Source organism: Pipra filicauda, unplaced genomic scaffold, assembly GCF_003945595.2.
Source record: "Pipra filicauda isolate LSUMZ 115617 unplaced genomic scaffold, ASM394559v2 scaffold396_size653610_pilon, whole genome shotgun sequence".
NCBI classification, from domain to species: Eukaryota; Metazoa; Chordata; class Aves; order Passeriformes; family Pipridae; genus Pipra; species Pipra filicauda.
Window position 1 is genome coordinate 372330 of NW_024104527.1, and position 18522 is coordinate 390851.

General features: G+C 37.7%; 1 protein-coding gene across 2 annotated transcripts in view; it reads right to left on the bottom strand.

The window, feature by feature from the left end:
• The window catches only part of SUCO (SUN domain containing ossification factor), a 38068-nt gene that overhangs the window by 10060 nt on the left and 9486 nt on the right, over positions 1 to 18522 (bottom strand). The window contains exons 2-15 of one of the 2 annotated variants that reach the window (XM_027734872.2): positions 17049 to 17157; positions 14645 to 14746; positions 13216 to 13361; positions 9884 to 10024; positions 9558 to 9708; positions 8121 to 8241; positions 7764 to 7888; positions 7208 to 7275; positions 6451 to 6558; positions 5688 to 5793; positions 3811 to 3831; positions 3521 to 3576; positions 2445 to 2536; positions 1730 to 1795 (exon numbers count right to left, since the gene is read on the bottom strand). In XM_027734872.2, coding sequence (XP_027590673.2) covers positions 1730 to 1795; positions 2445 to 2536; positions 3521 to 3576; positions 3811 to 3831; positions 5688 to 5793; positions 6451 to 6558; positions 7208 to 7275; positions 7764 to 7888; positions 8121 to 8241; positions 9558 to 9708; positions 9884 to 10024; positions 13216 to 13361; positions 14645 to 14746; positions 17049 to 17157 — 1412 coding nt within the window. The remainder of the gene's footprint in view (positions 1 to 1729; positions 1796 to 2444; positions 2537 to 3520; positions 3577 to 3810; positions 3832 to 5687; positions 5794 to 6450; positions 6559 to 7207; positions 7276 to 7763; positions 7889 to 8120; positions 8242 to 9557; positions 9709 to 9883; positions 10025 to 13215; positions 13362 to 14644; positions 14747 to 17048; positions 17158 to 18522) is intronic. The other variant, XM_027734874.2, reaches the window with a different exon arrangement.

An 18522-nucleotide genomic window follows, 5' to 3' on the forward strand; every position in this document is an offset into this window, starting at 1 on the left:
ACCTGCACCTAACCTTTACCAGCTGGACCTTCTAACAACAGCAAGAAGTACTTGCTGATCATGGGTCCACTGAAACCATGGAATAGTAAAACAAACAGAGTATTTAAGCATGGAATTTGCTGACAACTTGAGTATGTGAACCTCTGAGGAAGGTCCTAAGCCAGAAATTTAAAGCTTGAACACTCAAATAGAAAAGCTCTAATAAAGACAGGCTGGCTCCTTTCTCATAACAGAACTAAAGTGAGTCGAGAAATGTCAAGACTAGTGGAAGACTGCAGAATACTTCCTATGACATTAAATGTCTGGGAATCCCTAAATCTTCCCCTCAGAGGACCCTCTTCCTCACTGCTTGTTTAAAACAACTGATGCAAAATGGAAACCTATCACTTTTGTGAAGGCATGTACATATAAGAAAACCACCACAGAAAAACCCACAAACTCTACTCCTTCCAAAAGAGGAACACTGACTACACTGCCAGAGAGAAAAGGTCTCAACAACAAGATCCACTGAACAATGATCACTGCAACGTTTCAGTGCTTTAGGAAGACAGCTGAGCACGATCAGCAACAGAGGTTTTAAATCTTTTAATCTTTGCTTTAGTACTCGAAAAAACTAACAGAAAAGTCACTGCATTTTTTTAGACAGTGAACGTAAACTTGCAATACTGCCCTTACAGACAGATCATGTGAATATGCATCATCAGGACAGCTTGAGAGTAGAAAGTCTGAAAGCCACAGAGAACAGATAAGCAGCATCAGGGAAGAATTTATTGCTTTCTCTCATCTGTGAGAGACTAACATTAGAAAGAATCTGCCTTTTGCACTATCTGTTTCCCTTTTGAAAACTGTTCTAAGCTATGAATATTCCTAGCCATGACCTTTTTATTCTTAGGAGACAACTATTTTCTAGGAAATAGAGAATTCTGTAGCTTTGATCCACTATGGGATGAAAGGAAAGCCTGAGCCCAGACAGCATTAACTGAGTGCAAATCTACACTACAGGAACAAATCTTCATCAACTGAGACAGAAGGAAGAGCAGAACAGTGTAAGAGCTCCTTAGAAAAATTTGTGTGGAGCTGATACTAGCCTGAATAATTCAGCAGTTAAGAATGCCATTAAAACTAAATATTCACATATTCTTAGCAAACAAACCCTGCACTGGAGGTTTTCCAAAGCGAAAAGTGAGAAGAGACAGTCAAGAACTATTAGTTCTCTAAAAAAAAAAAAAAACAACCAAAAACACAGCCCTTATAAAGAACATAAGTTACAACATTTACATAAAGCCTTCTCAGAAACAGAATTCTCCATTCCTCCCTTTCAAGCTGTACACAAAGGAAATCTTTATATTGTCTCCTATAAATAAAGCACATTAAACACAGATTTCCAAGTTCCAAATAATTAAGGTTCTACAGCACATGAGTACTGGCTACTTACAGCCCTATGCAAGGTTCACATTATCTTAAGTGCTCAGGATCTGTACATACAGAAAAAGTTTTCACAAAAGAGACATCCTTAGAAATTGAAAGTTCTATTTTTAGAACACTTTAAGATTGATATCCCAACTTGAAATTGTCATTTTTTCCTATGAAACTAAATAGGAATTACAATATATTGCTTCAGTAGAAGAACATGAAATTTGTAGATGTTGCATGACAAAATGTCATTCTACTTTGAATTAACTCATCTTGTTTTAGCACAGCAATAGTGTTTCTAATAAATCATACTCACTTGTTGCAGAACCAAGAAGATTTTTTGAAGATTTTTCTTCTCCTGTGTTATAATCCAACAGATAATCTATGTATAAAGAAGAACACTTGTGACTATCAAAATTAAATGTGTCATGGACAGAGAATATAAACCTCAAGATTTAACATTTCATTCAGTTATGTCAGTTTGATTGTGTGAAAATGAAACTACAGAAATAAAGTTAGAGGTCAGACACAGGGGTTAGCCAGGATTCACAAGACAGATGCAGCAAACAACTCACTGAGCTTCACAGAGGCTGGAGGTAGATGGTTTCGCATTTTTCAATTAAAACACCATGTCTACAGCCAAAATAAGCTCCTTCCCAATTGCATGTAGCATTGATTATAAAAACAATCACAGGAAATGGGCTATGGACACTAAGTATAAATCTGTTTTGTGTGAGCTGCTTTGGCTATTTTAGTAATCCTTGACTACTGTCAGCAGATGAAGAAATTATTGTCTATTCTGCCAAGTGAGAGACTTAGTACGAGCATTTTAAAGCAACCTTCCACATAGTTACATTTCAACAAATTGTTTAAAACTTAAAAGGATTGTTGGAAGAGCCCAGAACACTGTCAACAAGACACACAGTAAATTTAACAGTCAAATCTTTTATCATAACCAGGAAACAACAAACCACCAGACTAGCACAGGAGATGTGTGAATTGCTGGAAAAATGCACAAAATATTTGTTTACCATAATCTTCATCAAAGAGTTCTTGTCGTTCAGACTGATACTGAGAATCAGCTATTTCTTCATATTCTTCAACCATGCTAGTACCAAATACCCTATGAACAAAGTTTTAAAAGGCAACCTAATATTAGCCTATTAGTTATGTAATTGTGTTACCTAATTGATAAGCACTATTACTTTCATGTAGCAAGTTAATTAGAAACACAGTAGTTGCATTCAGTTAACCAAGATCAAGCTGGAGGTATGTTTATTTTTTCAAAGTGGTATCCGCAAAGTCCACTGCAGGCTTTTAAATGCTGAACCAAGAACAAGATCCTGTTTTTCATTCTACTAATTCCAAAGAGTCTTTTCCTCCTTTTTAACTCTAACTCACGCCTAAACTTCCTCGTCTTAAGCTCTCCATGAGTTCTTACACCTCCTCTTCAGCCTCACCTTTGACTAACTTCAGGAGTATCTATTCATAACTACTTCACTTTGCATACTATATTCTCTTTGACCTGTTCTGCCAAGACCATATCAAATCAATCCAATTTAAAGCAGTCTTGTTAACTGAAAATATGGTTTGACTTATACCACTACAGAGTTCCCAAGTTCAAGACCTGTTTTTTTAGGAGCAGTGCAGAGGCTGATGGTCCTCTGAACCACAAGCACACAGGTGTTTCTACTTGGATATTCCAAGCATTACTAACTGCAAGCACCTGGGGTGCCAAAAAACACAGCAACTTTTTCTAAAAGCACTCACCAAACCTGCTCTTTTTAGTTCACCACTTGTTCCCTATTTTGCTTGGTCAGCCTTGAATGCTCATGTCCTTCTCTAAAGCTGCTCCTGTTCCCTCATGCTCCCCCCTACAAATATAAACTATTCCTTGCATACTGGAGAACCAAATAAAAAGATTCAAAACTTCTTTAAACAGACATGAAGGAGTCTAAACAGCAGGTGAGTTAGGTTAACTACTTCAATTCAAAATATTCGCAGATAACTTTAATTGAAAACTAGAATTTGTTGCTCAAATACTATTGAAAAAGACTAATCCTCACTGCAAGGAGGTAGAAAGACAAAGCAAAACAAAAAATATTACCTTATAAGACTTAAAGGACAAAAATGTTCTGATCCAAAATGTGATATCAACTCCACCTAAAGAATAAGAGGTACTTAAAATAAAACTCCAAAGACTCACAGAGTCAAGAGTTCATTAACATACACATTCAACCTTGAAATTCCAAGTTTTGTTTATTCAAGGGATTTGCAGACTGCCCACAGCAGAAAAGACCAAGAGATTTATTCTTGCCATGCATTAAAGTGCTGAGTTGCAGCAGAGAACCCCCCAAGCCCCAAGCATTCACCATTCCAAAAGAAGAGGTTGCTAACCTTTATGTACTTGATGAACATCTGAAGCGAGAGAAGGGAAAGGAGAAAAAAAAAAAAAAAAAGATGTCAGTACAAAGGCTGAACACACATGCCACAGGCAACTACAGAGTTTGGCTGGGTTTAATTCAGTACTATAAATGCCTAAGACGACAAGCTGTGGAGGATTAAGTTGCAATACTACATCTGCCTGGGGTAGCAAGATTTCTTTTAGCCCTTGTACCTTGCAGATTCGAAGGTTACATGCAACGAGTGTTTTATTAAGTTATAAGTTTAACTTAAGTTATTCAATTTTTCAAGGCAGCATGATTGAAGACAGAATACTGAAGTGTGTTAAGTGTTCTAAGTGTATTTTTTTTCCCTTAAAGAGCACAGACTACAGAAAGTGACTCAAGAGGAAAAATAACCCCACATAGCATGCATTTGTGTACTGCTGCTACTTCAAGTTCAGCATAACATGCTTCAGTTTATAGAAGCACGACTGGAGAAATAGAGCATCTGATGACAGATCAGATCTTGGAAGCTTCAGTTGTCTGTGTATTTCTAGTGCCACGTTGACTACACACTGGTATTTATTTAATCTGAATTAATTTGCAAGTGTAGAATACATTTATGAAACTACTACGTAGACACGTAGACACTACCACTGAAGGACTGTAATAATCTACAAGTGAGACCAACTATTCCCATAAAAGCACTCTTACAAAAAAATTTCAATTGTTTTTGATAAAAGTTCAGTAGGCCACATCAAAAAATTAAACTTTTTTGAAAAATTTTTGGACTTTTCTTCTGTAGACTACACACTCAGAACTTGAACATTTTACCATGTTATTCAAGGCAGAGCACTGTATCCACCAAAGGATTAGGTGCTGAAGCATCTACTGGAATTCTGGATCTTCAGTGACAAACAAGACTCCAGCTACCTTGAGGCATTAACTCAGCCAGAAAACAGAATTAAAAATAAATGAAATCTTTATTCTGTGACTCATGCAGAATTTCTGGGTAGAGAAGTTAAACAACTATCATTCATAGTTGCTTCTTCGTGAAAGCACAAAGCATAATTCAGTAGCACAACTACATTTTTTTTTGGCAGCACCATAATTGGCAGATAAACACATCACTGGAGAGGACCTTAAAGGTCTATATTTTATTTGAATTTAAACCTCCACTACATCCCCATATTTTCACAAAAGCTTTTATCCCTGTTCAAGTACCACATTAATTATTTATGGAGTTTTATTCTCTTTGAGTCTCCTGAATAAATGCAAGCTATTTTGAAGGTGGAGATATCACAGCAATGCTCCAGTAGCAGTGAGCTTAAATAATTTGCCTGAGTTAGAATTATGAGCAATTGCAAAACTGCACTTTGAATCTATTGATGAGAATCAAGATTCAAACATTTAGTCTTTCAGGTTCACTTAAAACTGTACAGCAGAATAAACTACAAAAATATCAAGAAAGACACATATTCTGATCTGTGCTCCAGGGAGTGAGATAGTACATATGTATGTGTATAAAGCAGGTACAGCCAAGAGACAAAATAGGTTGAGATTCTTCCAATCTTGCATTTAGGGGACAGTTGGTTAAGTCAAATAGAACAGAACATTGTCTGGATTTTTCTTAATTCAGCTATCAGCTAAGTATGCACTTGGACACAAGGCAATAGGTGCCTCCCAAGATCCTCTCAGTTACCATTTTGAGGCAGGTCAGAGGCTTGTGAGTGTACATGGCCCATACCACTGGGGCCACTAATGAACCCAGGGCAATTAATGGGAAGGCAGGCTTGGATAACACATTTCTTTGGATGCTGTTACACAGGGTAAGCCCAGCAAACCCTTCCATCCCTGACAAGCATGGATGCTTCTGCAGTATTAAGTTACCTTAACATATTTTGCATACATCTGTTCATCCAGAGGAAAGCTTTGGACATTTCTCTCATCTCTGGCATGGAAAGTACCTAATTTAATCCATTTGTTTGTTGGATACCTAGAAAGGAAACAATGAAGTCAGCTAATGAAATGCAAGAACACAGTGTTTACAGACATTTGCTGAGGTTTCCCCAAACGCCTTTCCAGAGAAGGAATAATTTTTTCTTTCCAGTTGCACAGTAACAGCAATGTGTTTTTTATGGAAGGAAGAGCTGCAAGATAAAGTAGTCCCAGCACAAAAACTCAGCAGCACCTCTTCACATACTTAAAACAGTGTGCAAGCCCCCGAAGGACAAAACCCTACACTTGATCCAATTACTGAAATTCAGCCAGTCTACAATAAAGTGTCTGGAATTGAAAAAAAAGTCACCTCACAGGAACAGTGAAGAACACAACATCTAAGTGACAGGTTGTAAATACTGTTGTAAGCAAGCAGTAAAAAACTGTGAGCAAAGCAGAGTTAGAACTACACAACAGACCAAGTGCTGAAAGTCAAAATCTACGTGCTTTAAGCACCCAAAAAACCCCTGAGTTTTTAAGAGGGCAAAGGAAAAAAAAAGCTAGATTGATAAAATATGCACAAAGAAAATCCATGTAATTTCACAAAACATTACACTTTGCATAACAACAGGCATACACAGACCATGTTCTTTGAAGCCTTGTATCTAATAATTATTTCATTTTTCATTCAGAAGGGTAAATTTAGATAACATACCTGTCACTAATTGACACCAGAAAGTCTTTAGGAGTGGAAGAGAATAATTCATGATTTGCAATGTCAAACTGCTTTACTTGGACTGGTTCACAGAGCTCAACAACAAACCTTAAAGACAAAAAGGAAATATTTAAACAACGAAAAAAAAAAAAAAAGACTTTTCCTTCCACAGTTACAATCCCCAGCCCTTTACTCCATTACTGTTGTGAAGCCACAAAAATGCTGTAGAGTAAGAAGGCAACACTTGTTGCTCCCTTCAGAATCACTAGTGATATTTTCCGGAATATCCAGCTTTGTAGCTCTAGATAGCACCTGCAGCTACAAGAGCTTCATCCATCTTGTACTCAAAGGCATCAAGTCACAGAACTAAAAACTAAGGACAGCAAATATAATTTAAATCACATCTGAAATACCAGTTAGTATATGGTAAATTCTGATCACCTCTCCTAGTTATTTGACAGCTGGAGAAAGAAACCAAAATCTCTACCTAAATACTCACTAACCTTCTGCAAGATTAGAATTATGCAAAACCTACAAATAGGAAGGTAAATAAAAATACCACCTTAATATTACTTCTCAATAGCAGAGCTAGATTTCTGTGGGAGGCACAATAGAGCATCTTGTGCTAATTCTGTCAAAGTTTCTTACACGCCCATTTCAAGCAGCAACACACCAAGGTCAAGTCAGTCCCACAGGATAAACACATTGCCATCACAATGGAAAATTGTAATCATGTGAGCAAACCTCAGTAACCTACCAGATTTTAGTACTGCAAGGATTGAGCATATAAAGGTCCATGTTTTCCATCAAAATAGCTGAAGTACTCTGTATAAAGAAGAGGATTAGTATTTTAAATTGCATGGTAGATACCAACAGAGCACCAAGGATTTCTTCCCGCTTTCCAAAAAAAACTCTGATATTAGGTATGTGGACTAATAACCAAGTTTCATAACATTCTGAGCAAGATAATATACAGGACACAGTAAATCATACTACTGTGAAGCCATCACAGATTATTTACTATGGTGAGATGTTTAATACAACTTGGTTCAGTTGTTCATTTTCTGTAATAAGCAGACTCTGCTCCCCCTTCTGAATTCACTTAAAAAGACATCAAGTCCTCTATAGCAATCCCCCTTAAAAAAAGCACAGATCACTATGTCCCGTTTTTATAAATCAAAATCCCAATAAACACAAACATAGGAATAAAAGATCACTTCACAAATCAGTGTTCAGTTTTAAGTGTACTTTGTAGTACTTCCTGCATAACAGTACATTAAAATAATGCACACTGATAATTAGTAAATGCTTACCTTTGCCTCTGGATTCGCTGCCAAGATTTTGGCACCGCACTCTACAGAGGCGTAGTTATTCCTATTTTTCTGGACCTTTTTAGTGGCATGCTGCCCACCAACAGCAGAGGGGTGCATTGACTGACCTAGGAACAAGAAAATATTGCTACTAGAACAAACCATGCAAACAAACAGTATTTTCACTGTCAGCGAGCTTCTGCTCACTGCTTTTATATAATGAAGGCCATTAATTATGTAATTCCAGCAGAAAAATGAAGTTCCAGGCTGCATTCCAAACTGAGACAGTTTCCCTATTCAAATCTAGTACAAGATGAAAGCAGTCTCTATTTAGACCAAACCAACGAATCCTGAACTTACTCTTTTCTTTCTCCACTTCCATGACTTTCTTCTTCCATTCATCAAATGTTGGAATGTCTCCAGGGTCCTTTGGAGTTATTACTGATGTAGGGTCAATTTCTCCTGTTTTCTTAAAGTCTTTCTGCAAAAGAAAGAGCCACCGATTGTGAATATTTTTCAGTAGCAACAATGAAAACAAAAATCAACTTCAACAAATAAAGCAAGCTCTCCTCAAGTCAAGAGCAGACACATCACTTGCACCCATGTTAACAACTTTGTGCCAAGGTAAGCAAGCTTACAAGCCAGAAAAAACACGTGATGATTTCCTCCTGGAATTACAGATTCTTTCACCAAGGTGATAGCAATTTTTGTGGCTAAAGTAATACATTTTAAGTAAAATTTAAGCATTCTGTCTCAAACACCTGCTTTTCCTTCAAAATTTTTGCTTTTCCTCCCCCTACTAATAAGGAAAGGTTTCCCTGCAGCAAAAAATCTTCAAACATAAATTTTGGTCCTGACAGAATTCCAGAAGTCCCCTGGAATTTCTGAACATCTCAAAAACAGCAGAATGAGATGTTTAAAGATGGTTTCTTTAACGTTTAATCAAAGAAATAATATTTTGGATTTGCCTAACAAAGCAGCAACCCTGTTAAACTGAATTTCAAGTCAACTTCTCTGTGCAAACACATTTTCAGCACACCATCAGATGCACAAACAGCTTTGGCTCGACATTTCAAGTGCAGAGGCCATTTTGTAGAAAATGTTTTAAAGTTAGTTCCCAAGATATCAGTGACAGTTTAAATGTGATCCTAAAATAGCAAAAAGCCATGGCCTTGGTCGTTCTTTAGCTATTTAAAAAACATAAGCTTTAGAAAGTGCCTCACAGTAAGAGCATAAAAAAGTCATACAGTTGAGTATAAAAGACCTGTCTAGCTAAATATCCCACTTTAACAGGGGCCAAGTAAGATTCCTGGGACAGAATAAAAACACACCAAACGTTTTGTATTTCCTCCAACTGTCATCTTTGCCTCTAGCCATCTGCTTGCTAGTCAGGAACTTCCTGACTCAGTCAAGATTCAACCCCCAAGCTTCTTTTCTACAAGCTCACTTGGACCATGCGACTTCCCTACCTGTTTTCTTTTTCAGCCCATATAAAAAAAATTCTGCATCCACAGGGTCCTGTGGGAAGTCTCAGCTTAACCATCTTTACATAAAGTACAGTTCTTGTAGTTTCTCCTCCAGATAGTTTTACTTGATTTCCCCAAGTCTTGTATTTGAAAAGACTTGCTAGCTCAGAAAAACTGAGTGCCAGCAGATCAGCCTTGCTGCCCTTTTCTCTCTGTTTTATACAGTGGCAATCAGGAAAGCAATGGATATCACTCATCTTTATCAGTGATGATAACCTAGCAGAGGGCACTGGGCTCCTGGGTGTACTGAGTAAATATCAGCACTGCTTACCTCCCTTTTTAAGTTCTCCGAGGCATTCAGAGCAGATTTTTGCTCATCTGCCCCTTTTTCAGCTACTGAAACTTTCGACTCAAATTCAGATTTTGTCTTCTTTCCCTTGCCATGTGAAGATGATATATTCTCTATATGTTGACCTGCAAGGCTGAAAGCATAAAGAGTATAAGGACCCATAAAATCAGTCATATGTAATAACAAACACACACAAACACATAAATATGTAGATAAGCAAGCACATGCAAATGTTTGCTGCAAGGCCAGGACAGAAAAGAACAACTACCTTTACACTATTCAGACTCACAACCTGCGTGGATACTCACCTCTCTGGTGGACTGACAAAAGAGGAAGGCTCACTCTGAGGGTCAGCCTCAAGTGTCCCACCAATATCACAGTCAGGTTCTGACTGCTCAGCTTCACTAGAGCTGACTACAGGGGTATCAGCACGGGAATTCTCTATTGCACTGAAGGGAAAGAAATAACATGCTTTTTAGCCTTCTGATGATATAAGTAACCCTGACAATCAACCACATAACTAAAGATATTAGAAAGTTTTCATAAAGCAACAGTCTCAGAAATAATTAAGAAATGGATGAAGTATGCTGTACTTAAGGAACTGCATTCTCAGCTGTACCCATGCAAGAAAAGAATTTCCATTTTAGCTTGTTTGTCCCAGAAAGAAACTCAAAACTAGCTTCTCATCTCCCAGAACTCTCATCTAACATTTTACCAAACACTGCAATGGGTAATTCTTCATTACAAACTAACAACAGGTTCATAGTTATCTGGCTGCCAGCAATTTTCTTTCCCCTTTCAACAAAGGAAAGAAACACGAGATTGAGTTCCCTCACTAATGTTCCCAAGTCAATGGGTGGAAATCAGAACAGAACTTGGCTAAAACCAGAGGAGAAAAGAGGTGCTGTAACAATATCCAGCAAAGCCAGGCAGACTTCCTTTGCTCTAGGTTCATTTATTTTTTTCTTCACTAGTGTAATAAAAATCAGGTGACCCAGCAGACCATTAGCCAAGCTGTACCAACAGCCAAACCAGCTGATCTGCCCATTGCTTCACATCCTCTCCCCCAGAAAGGCTGAACACACCACATCAGACAAATCCAGAGGCAAAGATTGGAACGAAAGTCTCCCCGTTTGCTCTTTCGGAATGACAATGGGTGGAGAGAAGAAGATGGACAACTAATAACTTCCACTTCTGACTGTCCTCTCTTCTCCAGTACAGGAATGACTTTCATATTGCTTTATGCTATAGCCAGATATAAGGCAAAGTTTTATTCTGCCCTCTAAAATTCAACATAAGCTTTCCTTAATGTCAGCAGCAAAGTAGGTTAATCCAATATCATGACAGAGCTGCCAAAACACAAACAGCACGTCAGCGACTTAAAAGGGAATCTTTCTGGTTCTCTGGCTGCTACAATTATCAACAGAAGCAGCTGCAACCAACCCAGGGAGACAATTTTAGTACTTTTCATATGATAAAGTTCCTACAGCATAACACAAAAACCTCAGAGACATTCAAGACTTTTTGCTTTGTAGCAAAATCTAACAAACATTATGAACACAAGAATTTATTAGCTACAAACAGGGAGTGGTTTCTCTGAACATCCCAAAAATGCCTACATCTGAGGTGCACAGTTTGGCTCTGCATGTAAAGCTTCACTAACTGAATAAGGCTGACTACTACACTTAAAGCTGAAAAGCTCCACATAGTCTCTGTCTCAGTAGGTAAGTGAAAGTATGAATAATTATCAACTGAATAAAATATGTAACAAGTATGAACTTAAAAATCCCCTGATCTCAGGATGTACCTGACTGGCCCCAAGTAACTAATTTTGGCAAAAGGTGAACCTAGAAGCTGTGGTGTTCCCTCTCCTTTGGATACCTTGATTTGTTAGTAGCTTTGCCTTAACTTTTAAAATGCACTACCAAGCTCACTTTGCACAGCAGCTGTCTTTACTTGCAGCCAGAAGGAGCTCAGACAATTTTGCAAGAAGTTTTCCTCAGACTAGGCCCGAGTACAAAAGCTACAGTCAGTGCTGTCCTAAAAAAGGATCCATTACAAAGTAAAAATAGTTTGGAATAAAATTACTTTCAGAATATTTTGACTAAGAGGCTCTGTTGTATTATTAGACCAGTAACACCTGAGGGAGCTGGACTTTGTTACACTGACAGGCCTCAGCATCTAAAACAGGAAAAAAATCTGTCTGAAGATAAAAAATGCAACTGTGTCTTTTTAAAGATCTAGTTTAAATACGGGGTTGGACTACAGCTGTTTTGAATATTAATCTGTACAATAAGAGTCCATCCATTACTATTTAAAGCTGACGTGCAGTTTGAAATATGCATCTCTCCTATATTAATTCTGCCCTTTTTCCCTGAAAATGGTACTGGCATCAGAACACTGCCCAGCATTAACTAATCAATCAGGTGCTCCAAAACAAGTTCCCATTTTCATTCATTTCATAGGTCAAGTCTTCAGAGTTCCTCACTCCAATATCCTCAACTGTGACTGACAGTTTTGAACAGTTACCAGATACCAAGCTGAACGTTTAAAAGAAAAAAATATCCTGTCTCTACAACCTGACAACAGTAGGATTTACAACATGTTACAACAAGGAATCACTGCAGTAGTTGACAACAGCTATAAAAACAGCAAGCTGAAATGATATTCCAGTTTTGCTTTATAAGAACTGCAAATTTTGGAAGACTTAAAATTAAAGACACTCATGAAGTACCAAAAGGTGCTTAAGCATTAGCCCTGGCAGACTAGGCAAGATCAGTCAGCAAACAAGACTTCCACACCTTTTCTATGGTAAAGAAACTCAATTTGGTAAAGCAGAAAAACTAGACTCTTAAACCCAAAACACCAAAGACAAGTCTACTTAATTTTTAATGTGTCAAATTTTTATCTACCAAAATATTCAATTTTTATCAGCAATTAGAACAATGTATTTCCCTCAGCACAAATCAGAAAGCCCAGCAGAACTCTGTGAAAGTATTGAGAAGTACACACACATGCATTTTCCTACTACAGCTCACGTTTGATAGCACAGCATTCCACAAAAGAAGGGAAACCACACAAACTCCAGAAGGCTTCCTGCAGCAGAGGTAGCTCTGCAATACCCTGCTGAGTACTAGAACTACAAATGGTCTTGACTGCATTTATATAAAAATTTGCTATTTAGTCAAAAATCTCCTCATATCAGAACCTATTTCAGATTGCTCTGTTTTAAGTTCCAAAATAAAATTCTTCAGAGTTCTTCTTTAACTGAAAGCAGAGGCCATGGCTGAAGCAGCCTCGATGCTTGTTGTCACAGATGGGAAAGCACATTTGTGAAGGGCAGAAATCCTAATGGGAAAGGCCTGAGGGCTTTTATAGTACAGATTATCTGAGCACATGGGCTTTTTCTCAAAGCAGCAGCTTAGAAACTGATAATGGCAATAGTATCTCACTTCATGCAAGTACTCAAGTGTTTATCCACACACTGAGTAAATGATGACATACTCCATTAGCACTGACACCATAAACCAGCAAAACAATCACATGTAACAGTCTAGTTTTATCCCTACTAAACCTTTTAACAACATTAGAGTAAGTGATAGTGTTGAAGACAAAAATCAACAAAATTTAAAGGGCTTACTCAGGCTGTGAGACTGGAGGTATCTCTGAGGTAGGTGAACTGGAAGTGTTTTCAGTGCTTGCAACTATGCTGGAGGAAGCTTCATTTACATCTGCTGAGGGTGGACTCTCAACTTCGGGCTGGCTTGCTTCACTCATGTCTGTTGACTGTGAAAACATCACAGGTGAACACACATTTTTCAAAACCTGAACGGGAAAAGCATTCATACAATAACATCTAGTATGGAGTTCTCAAAGTTCAGTAGTTCAGATTTGTCAGAAATAAATTTTCTTTCTTCCTTAAGCGGTATTCTGTGCTGCTCTGGGATAGTTGCAACACTCTTCCATAGTCTGCAATAACATGTAAAAATATTAACTGAAGCAGGGATGTGCAATCCTATAGAGATAGTCAGGAGAAAAGCAGTTTGCATATTGCAGCAACGGAAATAAACAGTTCTATTTGCATGTTCTATTACAATAAAATTTACTGTTTTCATCCTAAACTAAATTTTGGAGAAGGCTTCCAATTTTATCACTCAAATGGAGGTCCAAAAGTCTTCAGAAGTCTATTCCATGCTGTAGCTGAATAAAGAGATTAATCACTTATGGCTTCCGACAGCTTAGTAGTCTTGAGTCTTAGTTATTCTAGGTCTTCAGTTCTCATAAACCTTTGCACAGCACACTCAAAATAAGGCTTAGTAAATCTGAAAAAGCATATAACCACTGAAACAGGTCAGATTAAACTCTTGCAGCAACAGAAAATATTATTAAACAAGAGCCTCTTGTCAACTGCTAGATTACTCCAAGCCATCTAACTGAATATGAAGAAGTCTGAAGACTTTATTATACAATTACACATCAAAACCATGCATTATGTTTTCTGGAGTATGTCTTATGTATTGTCTTGTAATCTACAAACCAGAAATATATAATCAAATAAACCATCTTTAACAGTGAGCTTTATAACATTTAACACTGAGCATTGGCTAAATGGTATCAATGGCAGATACTACTGAAGCATAACCCTTTTTCCATTTTAAAAAAAGAAATTAAATTGACAGAAGCCAGGAAGGATCAAAGCTAAAATGGACTGCTATGATCACCAAGTCTGATCTCTATAAAAAATACCTCAGTGAGAAGGTTTTTCATATTTTATTTATAAAGAGACATCTTTAACTATAACATCCAATTTTAATTTATTTTGGAAAGTTTCATTTAGTCAGTACCTACAAGTACTAAATTACTCCTATTACTTATGCACACGGGAAATGCAAGGTCTGTTAGTTCACACATTTTGTCCTTCACTGGAACCATGAGTCTAACAGCAGTCCTGTGTGCAAGTGAAATGTGATAGACAGTTACTGGGAGCTTTAGACAATCAAAATGAAAGGCTGAAATCCAAGAAGCATTTGAAGAGTGTATGGAGACAGCAAATGAGATAAAAGTCTTGCCTGGTCAGATTTTGTAAAGTCATTGAGCAGCTCTTCCATAGAGTAACTCCGTGTACTTGAGTCTGCCTGCTCAGGCTCCAGTCTGGGACCAGCCTCTTCCCCCTGGAATATTACAGGTACAACAGCTGTAAGTACACAGTAACACAGCCTGCCTATTCTCAGTAAGAGGAGCTACCTCTGACACAGACTGAGTAATATCCCCTTTTCCATCATTAAAATATCAAGGAGTTAAGCTACATTAACCTTCAGAGCCACTGCCCACATATGTTTAAAACCTCACCTGCACAAAGACTATGGCAAGTTAAAAAAAACCTCAGTTAAATCGTCACTGAAAAGACCATTTTAACATTTTCTTATATCATTCAGTTTGTCTGCTAAGGAAAGCTCATCATTCTGCTATGACTTCCCATGCTGGCAAATCCTCCCTATCTCCTTGCTGTCCAAAAGAGAAGGAATGAAAAATAACTCCTAAGATGACTTGCAACCATTAAAAAAATAACACGTGGCACATTTCAGATGCAGGAGTCCAATCAGCAGAACGAGAGTAATTGCACAAGTCTGCTGTACCCTTTTAAAGCAACCTTCTCTTTCACAACTAAAAACTTACAATCAAGTGCAGTGAATTCACAAAGTAAAAAAAAAAAATACACAGTTGAGGGAAAAGAAGTTTTAAAGCCACGAGACTAAAACTAACAAGAATTTACACTTGCCCCTCAAACTTTTTTTTAAGTTGACTACAAAATAGGAAAGTTATTTTTGAACAATACTTCAAAATACAGCAAGAAATCTGGTAGACATTTACATCCCCCTTGTTTTATAAGGGCTGTCTAAAACCTTGTGGCCAAATACTGCAAGTGCTGGACTTCAGATCCAAAATGGGCTGCTGTGTTACACAACGTTACATGACATTCATTTGAGAGTCAAGGCATCCAGTAGAAGAGCAAGAGCTACAAACCTGGGTGGGAAAATCTTAGAGACAACAGCTAAGCAATATTTTTCCCCAAACATTATTAGCTCACAGCCTAGTCCCTAAGATGAAATAGCATTAATGGTTTGAAGAGACAACTGATCTAAGGAAAACCCATCAAGGGCTGCAGAACTGCTCTTTTCTGAGCAGGGCAGTTCCAGCAGCCTAATTAGGAGTAACAGACAAATGCTTAAGATTTCTCATACACCCAAGAGATTTTCTTTAATGAGTAAAAAGAACAGTGTAATGTATGAGTTTTCACATCCTTGGGTTTAGGTTCAGAAATGTGCTTAACAATGCAGCCACATTAATAGAATGAAAGGAAGAATGCTGGGAAAAAGTAGAAAACATACACCAGTGGCTTCCCAGTGTCAAAGCTTACTTGATCTTTCCAGTTTTATTACATCAGCCATTAAACTAAAGCAGAACTTTTTTTTTCAGGCAGCCAGAAGAATAGGACTGAATGCTATTTGGCTGCACAAACTGGAAAAAAAAATACAGCTACCCTAGTTGTTGAAATGCTTAAGAAATCTACAATAATTCAAGGGTTTTTTACGGTCAGGCAGCTCCCCACCTGAGTCAACTAGAATGCTCAACACATATTTTTCAATTTTGATGTGGCATATAAAAGCTTTCTTGGAATGAGAACCATGATTAGCACTACTACAGATTGCTGGAGGAAATGATAAAACCAATACATCAATACTATCCATTTTTATCGTGGGACTGATTCTTTACCTATGTGAATAAATAAATAAAATTACCCTGACTTTCTGATGTGACTCAACAGCTTGGGAACTCACTACACAACTGCAATATGCAGAAACTTGTAATGACTTAATCAGGGTGGGACAATTACACTCAATTTAACCTAAAGTGCTGAGTAATGTAAAAAGGGATCATACCTTGTTAATTATATATTTCACACAAATATTTTAGCTTTGTTAATTATTATTAAACAGGAGGAAAACAAAGTGATAAATACTGACTTAAAACAATTAATCTTAAACCTTCTATTTTGGATAGCAAACATTTGTGCACTGTTTTTAACACAACACAGATGTTACTGGCATACCATGGCCTAGATTCATCCAGGCCACCACCTCTGATATTGGTTTCTACAGAGCCACATACTCTCCCTCGTGCCCACTTCTTCTAACGTCTGCCACCCAAATAAAAAACCTTAAGCCACCAAAACTAGCTTTACTATTTTCTTCCCTCTCCCAGCCCAAACTGTTCACTTGTATTGTTGCATAACTGCAACAAACCTGAAGGAGAGCAAAAACTTGGCAAGATAACATCCTGGTTCACAGAACAACTGAATACACTAAATATCCTGGGTGAGAAGACACTGTGAATCAATGTGCATGAATCAGTTTTTGAAATTCAATATCAAGTCAGACTGAGTAAGTAATTAATATGATGTATTCAGCATACCTTTTCCTGGAAATTTTCATCATCATTGGCCAGGGCACAAGCATCACCTGAAGCATATTGCACTGCCGATGAGACACTGTCTTTACAAAAGACATTGCAAACAGGAAGCCTGTTAAAAAAAAAAAGTCAAAAATCTTAATTTAAAATGAATAAATGACATTTCAGAATTTCCTCAGCATTGTCCCCAAGCTTTTTTTCAGCTGTTCCCACAATGTGGCTAAAAAATACACATATACAGTTCATAGATACTCATAAAATCCATTGGAGGACTTCACCTCAAGAAATTAGCAAGAGAAACCACAAGAAATGCAGCGCTTCCAAAACACAAAACTATCAGCAAAACAGTTACTGGGGTGTTACTATGTCACAAAGTGGAAGTTGACACAAATTAGTTAAGTTATGCAAGTTGGAAACATTGAATCAACTATATCCTTTATCATACAGCAATGGGCTATTTCTAGCAATGATTACTGTTAAGAAAAAACTAAAGCCACGGACCAAAAAAATAAAGTTCCTTATTTCCCTGCACAGACCATACCTGAGAAAATTCTGCACACTCAGCATTATCAAGCACATTTAAAAAAAGTAGAGAAAATAAGTACACTAAAGGCTCATGCAAAAAAACAATGAAAACGTACAGACAAGAGGCAAACAAGGTGCTGGTTTCAGCTACAACCTCCAGAGACATTTGTTTTGAACCCGCAGTTCTGAACAGCTTTGCTGTGCAGTAGAAATGGATTTATTTCTGTAGAAAAGCAGCCATCATCTATACAAACACCTGTACCAGAACAGCATCTTTTGTTGCTTAGAGTACACGATCCTTTTGCATCCTAAACCAGCATCTCAACAGCAAACCACCAGGCTTGGAGGCCCAAAGGTCTCCATGCTGACTTCAGGGGAGGCCAGCAGAACACTATACAAACTGAGCTTTCAGTGGAGTTCTCAACACCTGAACATCAGTCACCTGCCACCTTAAAGACAAACATTTTTCATTCAGGAAATACTGTTCACGTAACAGCCAGGTGAATTCACACAAACATCCTGAAAAAAAGGACAGAGGAGGAGACAGGTCTATAGCATAGAAAAATCTGGATACAGCGACCTGAGTCAGAACAGTAAGATCATTAGTAGGTCATGATTCACTCACACAGCTGGGATCATTCTAGTGCTTAGAATTTGAACTACCACCTTTGTTAAGGGCTCGAATATCAACTTTATTGGGAAGCATATGCAGCATAGACTCCTCCACCAAGGAGGAACCCATGCAACAACAGACCACAGCCAAGTGTAAAATTTAAAAACAGTTTTATGCATATATACATATATGCATACACAGGGGGAGCACCACTTCTCCAGGCTGCAATCACAAAAATCGAACTTTTCTTGTGGAGATACAACCCTATTGCTCCTCTTTCACCTGCATCAGCAGGGACTGTCAGCAGCCACTAAATCCACGGCTCTCGCCATTAGGAGA